The 10,546-nt window shown below is 40.9% G+C and overlaps 1 protein-coding gene across 1 annotated transcript; it reads right to left on the minus strand.

Annotated features, from left to right (window-relative positions):
• Nucleotides 1-2,400: 2,400 nt before the first annotated feature.
• LOC123034998 (ankyrin repeat and SOCS box protein 5-like) lies at nucleotides 2,401-8,041 on the minus strand (the record flags this gene model as incomplete). Its single annotated transcript, XM_044452814.1, has 6 exons — nucleotides 2,401-4,218; nucleotides 4,953-5,144; nucleotides 5,695-5,829; nucleotides 5,924-6,074; nucleotides 6,638-6,745; nucleotides 7,962-8,041. Coding segments are annotated over 6 exons (794 nt in total), but the record flags the coding sequence as incomplete, so codon positions are not given.
• Between the last annotated feature and the right edge of the window lie 2,505 nt (nucleotides 8,042-10,546).

Below are 10,546 nucleotides of genomic sequence, written 5' to 3' on the forward strand. Positions count from 1 at the left end.
TTTAGCCGCCGAAGCGCGCATGCGTTTCAGCGTCCGGCCGCCGAGACCTTTTGCCCGCGCGCATCGAACTCCAGGCTGCATCAGAAAATGAGGGCGGGGAGGGAAGAAACAGGCCCCGCCTCTCCTTGGTGTTCATAGGCCGGAGTTCTGCCGGAAGTCAGCGAGACGTAGAGTGATTTGTCGCCTCGTTTCAGGAGAGATAGCAGGTTACGTTGTTGCGCAGATCTAGGCTAGTTAGTCGGTGCGGGTATTCATCTTTGTGCAGGCGCGCACAGAGACTGTGCATATGTTGAGTTGTTGTTTTGCTGGGATTGGAAAACAAAGGGCAAATCCCTTCCCAAATAGCTGATCCCAGTTGCAGTATGACAGGGCAAACATACAGCAGCTACTCCCTTTTTAAACTAAATACTGTAGTATAACCGTGTCAGCCTTCCGTTTACAAATTCAATCCTAGGCAAGTGTAGATAACAAAGAGTCAAAGCTGGCTGGGACACGCACCTGGGTGTTAAGCCTTTTTTTTCTGTCTAAAGTTCCATAGGATTTCATATTAACTGATTTAGTTGTTCAGGACTATATTTAAGATAAAGATTAAACGGGCAAAAATCACAGATGGAGCATAAGAATAATTAAACCTGTTCCTGAGCACAGCTAATGAAATGTGATTTGAATGTGAGCTTGCAGAACAAGAGATGGACGATGAACATACCTAGATGCATTAGTCAGGGATTGTTTTTATGGACATCATAAAGAACGGTCCTTATAGACCCTTGGACTGGGCACACGATCCTTGCATTCCCAGATCCCAGGTCAAAAACAGATCATTGACCTCAGAGGTTGGAGATCTCTCTTTGGCTCTTGCAACCAGCATAGAAAGAACTGTATCAGCTGCTTCTCTGAGGTCAAAAAAGCAACCTCAAATAAGGAGTAAAGCAGGGAAGGGGGGATCATTGCATTGCTCCAGCCGCTTTCCATCCCCACCCGAAGTGCCACAGATGGACTGCCAAAATCAGCTGAAATCGAAGCAATGAAGGCTTTGATTAGAAATTATGTTTAAATAAACTCTCCCCTCTGTGTTCAAGACATGTCCTGGGACTGGGTTTTTTTTTCGCTACCCTCAACCCTGCCAGATATGACTGAGACTTCTTTCTTTTGTTAATGTGAAAGTGCATGGCAGTCAATTAGAAAATTAGATCTCTCTAGTAAGGATGCAATCCTAAAAAGTCCCAAAATTGGTTGGTGCATGACTGGCTGGGAGCTGTTAGGACATTTTTCAGCCCTATATGCATAGAATTGCACCCTAACAGGATTTGACCAAAAGCTGTTTCTAAAATACCATGAAAATATAAAGAACAAAATAAATATTTGGATGGATAGGAAGGACAGAGCAGAGTCATAAACAAAGCCATAAAGATTTTGGCTGACATTAAGGAAGGCATCAACAGTTTACTTTGGCTCTCTCTCAAGCCTTTGTTATGAAGAAACCATCTATCTTGCAAAGCCTGAATCCTTAACAGGGGTATTTGGATTGTTTCCGACTTACCTAATCAGCTCAATGTGGCCAGAGGCAACATTATTCTCTGGAGTAAACACCATTGAGAGCTCTAGTTCACTTAGCACCTGTTAAGAGTAGCACAAAACATTAATCACCTACACATTCTTAAATGGGAAAGACAGAAGCAGTCACCTGCAAGTTCTTCTCCTCCCTACCACACATGCTCACATGTTGATGATCACAGCTTTGGATTTCAAAATAGATGTCTTATCTTCAGGCTAATAAAACAAGGTTTTGATGCAGTTTTTAATATAAAAATATGTGCTAGAAAAATATGATAGAAAGCAGTTTTTTCTATCAATATAGTCCTATCACCCAAATAAAAAGGTTTGGGGAAAAAACAGTGCTATCATTAATCTAATGAATTACAATGGTAAATTTCTAGAAGAGAGCCAACCTTCTTCAACTCAGATGGATGAGAGCTGCTTGTTTTCTAAGAAGGCAGGGAAACTCTGTCCATAAAAATAGGTTTAGGTGGCAATAAAATTCATGATTTGAACAAGGTTTAATTTTGACAGACTCAAAATCCTGTGTCATAGCAAGCATCTTCATTTGAACTTCTGCCGTATTTGCTTTCTGCTCTTGTTTCAATAACACTTACTGAATCTGGTAGTAAAGATTTGCAGGACCAGTCATGTATGAACAGGATGTATGCATTTACTCATTGAACATAATGGACTCCACTTCTAGGTAAAAATCCATAGGATTGGATTGTTAGCACCGTACCAGACTGTTTTTGATCACTTACATTTCAATGGGTAGTTGACTTAAAAGAAATAAATAAATTAGCATAATCTGCTCTTCATGCAGTATTTAAGGAGGAAATGGAGGAAGAAAAATGACACTCGTTTTGATGTTTAAAATGTTTATATATATATAGAGTGCATATAACATCCCATATGTCTATGTACATACATAACAGACATTGTTGAACCAGAATATAACAGAAGCAAACAAACTGTATCTATGAATGAAAGCTCTAGTGTGTGATGTACAAGACCCAAACTTTCACCATGTCCCTATCCCACCATGGTATAGTTTCACTAGCACAGCAGTCTGCAAGAGTCTTGGGGCTAAAGATGTAGCATCATATCATTCCAACCATTAGCAAGCCTTGGGTCCTTTGTTGCTCTTGGTAACTACAGCTCCTTCATTCCTTCAGCTGCAGCAGCTTTCTCCCATAAACAACTAGGGGAGCAGATTCTGTGGGAGAAACAGTGATTAAATGAGGGGAAAGCCCCACTAAGGGCTGCTTGTTCTTGGCAGGAAAGGACAAGAGATCTGGTCATTCTTCCATGACTGTGGTTCTTTACAGGGGAAATGCTGGGGAAGAATTGGAAAGTGAGAAATTCCAATCTCTCCCCTGCACCTTAAGCCTCCAGAAAATGGCCACTCTGCAGGAAGTGGTAAAGTTAACTGCAGTAAAGACATTGGCTGTGCTCACACGTAATGACAAGCCATTCAGGGAATGGTTTCTTATTATGGGTAAATCCATAAACATGATGAAACATGGTTGATTTGCTTACAGTGAATCTCCATGGAGAACCAACAGTGTTCTAAGGTTTCTACAGTTCACTGTTGCTTGTCATGACATGTGATTTAACTTATGATGCTTTTCCACAGCTTCACCATTTCTTCTGGTGAGTTCGGCAGCCAAAGCAGCCATCTCACCTTGTCCGTCTCACCACTACACCTGCCTCACATGAGATGGGCATGACAACATCAACATGGGCATGGCGGTGAGGCAGGGTGGCCAGGCATTAGAGAGCACGCACTTGCAATGTGTACAATCCTGCACACAGGATGGAGCACTGGGAGGGGGAAGGGGTGCAGGTGGATACTTACACATGAGCAGAGAGTGGGGTTTGCAGTGGAGTGTGTTGCTCTGTTGTCCCTGCAGAGCAGCCATGCCACTCTAATGAGTAAATGGTGGCCCCACGGAGCAGCAAGGGAAAAAAAAAACCCCAGGCATGTCTGGCTGAGAACATGCCAAGAGGAGCATACAGGCCAACAGAGGAATGACAGGCAGGGCAGGCAGGAGCAGTGCATTCTGGGATTGATTCTCAGCTGTGGGGGATGATGGGATCATTCATGAGCAGTTACTACACAAATGTGTGAACCCAAGATACAGGGTGAGATACCATGCAGTGTGGTAACTTCACGGATCAGTTTAGCGTTATGTGTGTGAACACACCCTCTGGAATCCCTGCAAGAATTTAACTACATTGCCTGTGCAAAATAGAATCCCCTGGAAAGGTGCATTATTTAATCAATAAATGCTACATTAAGTGCATAGCACATTTCTAGAGTATGAACAAATTCTATTCTGTTTAATTATATTAGCACCTTGTCACTGGGTTGCTCAAGGGATCTCACAGTTTTGAATTGTGATGACAGTTTTCTATTATAGATTGGTACGTAAGAGTTGGTTGAGCCCCTCACAACGCACACACATACATACTCCCTCATCCCAACAACTGTGCATGTGAAACATACGTTAAGATAACTTGTTCAGGTTTTGAAAAGCTAGTCACTACTTTATCTGTATTGTAAGAAGTTTTTCAATATGGTTGGCAGCTGCAGTTGTGGCACAAGATGCAATCTAGATCTTCCAATGTAGTTTCGGATACGTAGCCGGCACAGTTGGCAAAGAGAACATGGAGTAGCTGCAAGTGCGAAAGAATGAAATTAAGTATCATTGTTGTATCCTCAAGAACTTGCAATGTGTTTATTATACTATTACAACTTTTGTGGTGTGTCCAAGTGGACACTGTACTAACATAATATTCAAATCTAACTATTGTGATTGAATATCTGCATGTGTCTGTTAGAATGCCCTTCCATTTTTTCCATCATATTTTTAAACTGTAGAACAAAGCACTGTGGAATTTAATTAAATAATCAGAAAAAAAAATCCCCATGAAATTTCAGTAAGTCTTCTAAAGATGGCATGTAACAAAAATACCAGCTCCACAAGAGAGATGGCAATATGACTGAGAAAGAAAATGGCGAAACTTGCAAATCCGTCTAGCCAGGGTTCTACAGCTGCCTAATATACTAGTCCAAACAAGACAGATACACTAGTCAGTCAAAAGACAGATCAGGTTAGGGGTGTACCTGGATGGGGTTATATCCCCTGTAGGCTCAGGGTTGCATTCTTGAACTCAGCCCTGAGACTGGATGCCCGGGACTAGTGGTGACCAGGCATGCATTTGCGCAGTGTGGGAGGAGGAGGAGAAACCACACCTTTTCACCTAATAAGATACTTCTTGATGCTAACTAGTGCTACAACTGACCTCCCATCTCCATTTTCATGGGACTCTTCTCCCCCACCACCTGAAAATGGAGAGGGAATATATATCCTTTGGGAGTCATATGTAAGTTTGAGAAGACCCTTTACCTTCTTGTAGAAGCAATATTCGTTCCACTGCACTGCGTGGAGAAGCTACATCTACAGGTCGTTCAAACTCTGTATTTTTGGCATTTATGTCTGCCCCAAACTCAAGAAGCATGTTTATTATTTCGGCACTAGATTGCCTTGCGGCTCCATGTAATGGGGTTTCCAAAAACTTTCCCTTTTGTACATTTGCACCTATGGATTTGTAAAAGAAAAATGCATATACTCATTAGTATCACAGCAAAGTAATCATGTCTCAAATATTAGGGTGCTTCCAGAACAAAGACTTTTGAGGCTACAGTCAAATGGCATTGGACACCTATTCTGCCTTTTCTTTCAGGTGAGAAAAAAGACAGAAGCAGTGGGGAAACATGAGAGGGAATATGAAGCTGAAACATCATCACTAAAATACACAGTGCAGTTCTTGTAATACAGATTAGTTATGAATATTGTATTTTCTGAATCATTAAAGAACAGACTTTTACTGTGGCTGCTTAATTAATTTGCAGATTAACTGCTACATCCACTGCTATGAACAGATGAATTACAGATAAAGTAAGAAGTGGGGCAAGTTCAAGAAAATGTGCAGTTAAACTAGGAATTGTGATTACTTAAGGATCTGGGCTGAACAAAAGTAGTGGTTGGCTTCTTTCTTCATACTAAATCTGAACTACTACATTAAGAGACCGGTTAAGTTTAAAAAACATGCAAAATATAAATATAGTGAGCATTTTAAATCATGTACCTGAATAGAGAAGCTTGCGAACACATTGTTTCTGCTGTGAAAGGCAAGCCACATATAGAGGTGTTCCCAGGTGAGGGATATCTTGGTCAACATCTATTCCCCATGAGATCAGCACCTCTAGACAATCACTGTGGCCTAGACAAAAGACAGTGTCAATCTCTCAAATTAGAAATTGCATTTACAATGCATGATGCATGTCTTGATCCATTCAGTAATTCTAATGTCTTACCTTTGCTGGCTGCTTCATGGGTCGGAGAAGGGAGACAGGTCTCCCACTGAGCTTTGGCACCATACTCCAACAAGAGCTCTACACAAGGTGCACTTCCTCGTGAGCATGCATTGAATAAAGGTGTTATCCCATCAATTGTTGTGGCATTCACCTAAAATATTGGAGATGTCTATGAGCAGGAATACATTATTTGCTTGTGTATCCTGTTTCTGTCATGTGATAATCTGTTGCCTTCTCCGACTCACTTTTTAAATCCTCTCTCTTACTGAAAAAGAGTACAGCAAGGGAATCTCTGCCAATCTGACTTGCAGCAGGGAGCACCACTAGCAACCCATGTGCAGGCCATGAAATGCACTGGGAGTCATTGCAAATATATCTCAGAATATAAAAGAACTGGCAACACAAAGAAGAGGTCAGATAGAATTTGAATTCTATCTTAATGTGGTATTCAAGAAAGGTGGGTGCTGCATACACTGAAATTATATGGCTAGTATTTTACATTCCTGAAGTGTTCAGAAAATCCAGATCAGTAAACTTGTAATGGATTGCTCTATTTATGATGGTTATTTGGTACAGAAAGCAGCATCTGCCCTTCTTATAGAATAGGTGCCACATTACATCCGTACTTTAAAATATGCACTGACCCCTCAGTGTCTTCCAACCACAATCCAATTTGATACCAATGCAAGTTTTACAGGCAAGAATAATACTTACATTTGCTCCTGCTTCAAGAAGGATTCTAGCACACCCAACATGATCTCCAAGGCATGCTTCATGCAGTGGAGTCACTTGGTCGATGGTTAGAGAATTTACATTGTATCCCTAAACATAAGAGAAGAAATGAACAGTCACAACTAGTTCTGCAAAGCTGGTCTGTCTCCTAATAAAGGCTCAGCCCAATCAAAAAGAAAAGATGTCACAGATCAGAAGGGTTTTTTAAAATGCAAACAATACCTATGATGCACAAAAGAAATGGGTAAACCTAATGGGGTAGGCCATCCTCAGTGAGTGCTAGCCTAATGAAAGGATGCAACTCATATTTGGAATATTTTGGAACTTCAGAGTTGCTGCTTGACATGTTGGAGAGACAACTTCTTCAGTAGAGAGCCTGCTGCACTTGTCTTGGCTTTCCACCCCAGTTAGAACCCACCAGAATCAAGGTTCTTTCTGAGTTGCATGGGAAGCCTATATGAGTACCAGAGGCACTCACCTGCCCAAGTGTGCAAGTTAGTGAGTCCAGATGATGAGGATGTAATGGACGGGTCACAGCTAAGTCCAAGTTTTTGCTGCTCCCTCTCCAATTCTAACTTGTCTAACTTTCTGATTCTAGGTGGCGATTCTTTTACATATTTGTTCTTTTAGTTTTACACTGAACAATTGCAAGGTATTGAGTACCAGTACAAGTGTCCTGGGGTCACAGCAGAAGCTTATTTTAAGTTCAGAGCAGAAATGTATGAAGAAATTAGAAGAACGGATGGCTCCTAGTGTCTGGAACTCTCTCCCAGTAGGGCAATAGGAAGATGTTGCTTCAGCAGGTAGCTAGAGCCAACAGAAGTCTTAGTGAGGTCAGCTCCACCCCTTGTGGAGGAACTCACTGGACTGTTAAAGGGCCCTCACTTGATTCTGCAGCCCAAGACTTTGTGAGGCTGGGCAGATGGAGCTTCTTCCAGTGAGTCATCCCTTGAGCCAGAAGATGGTGCCAGGGCCTTGAATCTGGCACTGATTGTCCAATTCCCCAAAGAAGTAGCCTGAGCTTCATTATCAGCAAAGTCTTCTGCTGCACACAGGAAGTTATGTGAGCTGGCGGTCATGGCATCCACAGGCTGCGTACTTTGCAGGCCAATACTGAGCAGGAGTTTATGCTTGCATGCATCCCCCCGACCCCCAAGCTTAGCATTTTATATAAGTACTGAATATAAGGAGGTCTAAAGAAGTGATTAACCAACAAAATGCCAAAATGTTATTTTTGTAACACCAGATGTTAATGAAGAATGTATAAAAACAAAGCATGTTTTAAATATAACTATAGCATTTTTACCTGTGCAATTAAGGTTTTGAGAGAAAGGAGGCGTCCCTGACTTGCTGCTTCATGCAGTGGTGAGCGATCTGCCCAAGAACCTATGAAACAATATCACTGTTCAGTTGAAGTTGCAGAAATGTATTTTTATTAATATCCAATAATATTTTATGATAAACAGTATACAGAAGATCACATTTGAAGATCCACATTATCCACATCATCTTAGAGTATGTAAATTATTTTGTACTTGTAGAAAAAGACAAGAGTCTGGAGTTTTCAGAATGCAATTAGACTGCTACATTTAAAGTTACCACTTGTTTGCATAGTTGGAAGCAAATCCTATTGAACTTGGGCACATGCAACATATTAGAACTGAGCTGCAAGTCATCTTGGTAAAAGGAGGCTTCCAGCTTCCATAATCTAGTGCAGTAGGCAAATGGATCCTTCCTCTATCTGGTAGAAATACCAGTTTGCTTTTCTGTCCTTTGGAAGTCTCCTTCAACCATCTAGATGTATTTGACTGCTGCTCCCATAATTCCCTGACAAGAATTGTGGTTGGGTATGATAGGAATTGCAGCCCTAGTCCTCTGGAGGACACCAGGCTGGGAAAATCTGCCTTGGAGTATTACACAAACTGAGCAATTTTGGATCATATTGAAACATAGGGTTTATAGAAGATATTGCTACACGATCATCATTTGGTTGTACAGAACTCTGCCAGAGCAAAGCAATTTAGTGTTCTTCAAAGTACACTTAGAGTGCAATCATTTCTGGGGTTAGACAGAAGAAAGTCATTCTAGCCTTCCGCAGTCAGTATGGGTTAAGCTGGGGAATACTGGAAGTTCTAGGACTTTTTTCTTTCTAAACCTGCATAGGATTGCACACTTAATGTTTCCCAAAAACGCAACTCTAGCATATGCTGGAAAACTGAACCATGCTTCATAAATCTTAGGCAATGTTTCCATGAGAAAATCATGAAACCCCAAAGCAAATGTTCTGTTATATGCTGACACTTCCCCCCTCCCACCCGCCATCAGAGGTTAGTGGCTGTTGTTTACAACCATCTTGATGCATCCTCACTGCAGAAAATTCAGCACTTGCTTGTGCCAATTTGTTTTGCTGCCAACAGGAGCTGCTGTACTAGGGAAGTGAATCAAGAATATAAAAGACCTTATTAACATCCCTAAGGCATTTTGAACTGATACCAATCTTTTTTTTTTTTTTTTTGAAGCCAGAATACAGCATCGCAACAAGCCAGCCAAGCGGCTCCTTTCCCCCTACAAATTCACATTCATCCTTATCTGTTTTCCCTTTGCTATTTAATCCTGTGTCCCTTTTTACATATGTCCCTTAGAAAGCTGTCTGCAAATGTCATTCTCTAACATTTCATAGATGGCAAAGGGAGTGCAGTTGTCTACTTGTAAACATCTCTCTTCACCCACAAAGATTACTGCCTGAGCAGCTCCCACCCCATTTCTTATAGCTGAAGGCGCTCATCCATAGTCTTATGTGGCATATTATACACATGAACTCTGCAAGGGTCTGTTTTGCACTGGGCTTCCAAAAAAACATTGCTTGCAGCTGGACTTGACGGTTTTCATTAACAATTCTCAAGTTGTTCTTAAGGGAATATTTATTCTTACTAGGGATATGATTGTTCTTATTGCATATTTGAAAGTTTTACTATCTGTATAGGGGGTTTGAGAATATATTGCTGCATTGCAAATACTCCTGCATTTAGCACCTACGGCTATGCTTGTCTGTGCGTCTATACATTAGTCAAGAAGCATCTCTCCCCCACTCCACTTTCTCTTTTGATATTTAACTTCTAGGCACTGGGAAAGGCACTGAGAACTAAAGAGCTCTTGTGAACACTAACAATATTTGCAAGGCAACCCCATAGGGAAAAATGGGCATTACAATTTCTCAAGGACAAGTGCCAGCACATGGATGAGAGTGAAACTCAGGAACTTGCGATGCCTGCTACTGAGTGCTCCATTATGTGATTGTTACTATTGCTGGCAGAATTGTAGATATTACTATTCATTCTGCTGTCCTCTATGTAAATTAATTTTTGGAAAATGCTTGTGCTTTTGCAAAGGTCTGAGACACAAAATTCATGGAAGCTTTTCACCCATTCTAATAAGGATAGCATCAGGCCTAGCTCTCTCAAATTAAAAAAGCAACATTTTAAAAAGGAAGATTGGAAAAATATCCACTATTAAAAATATTAGCCTACTATCTCCTATGATTTCTTTCCTCTCTAACTGAAATGCAAAGTGCTGCTGACTATATTTAGACCCTGCATTCTAAGCCATCTGCTTTCTAAATTTACCAGGAATACAGCCTGCGGTTCTGTAAATGCTGCAGAGATAAGGTTAAAACATTACAATAAACAGGCAAGAACAAGGAATTATGTTTAAAAAGTGCATACAGTACCTAAATCTCCATCTCCCCATGGCATTTCCAGCCAATTGAAATTATAAATCCTGCTCATTTTAAACAACAAATCAAAAGTATTCCCTTTAGCTGATGCCTGTTAATATACTTCAGCCATTTTTAGAAAGAGCTCTGCATTCATTATACTATGAACTTTCACCTGT

The sequence above is a fragment of the Varanus komodoensis genome, unplaced genomic scaffold (assembly GCF_004798865.1).
Source record: "Varanus komodoensis strain SLA01 unplaced genomic scaffold, ASM479886v1 scaffold748, whole genome shotgun sequence".
Lineage (NCBI taxonomy): Eukaryota > Metazoa > Chordata > Lepidosauria > Squamata > Varanidae > Varanus > Varanus komodoensis.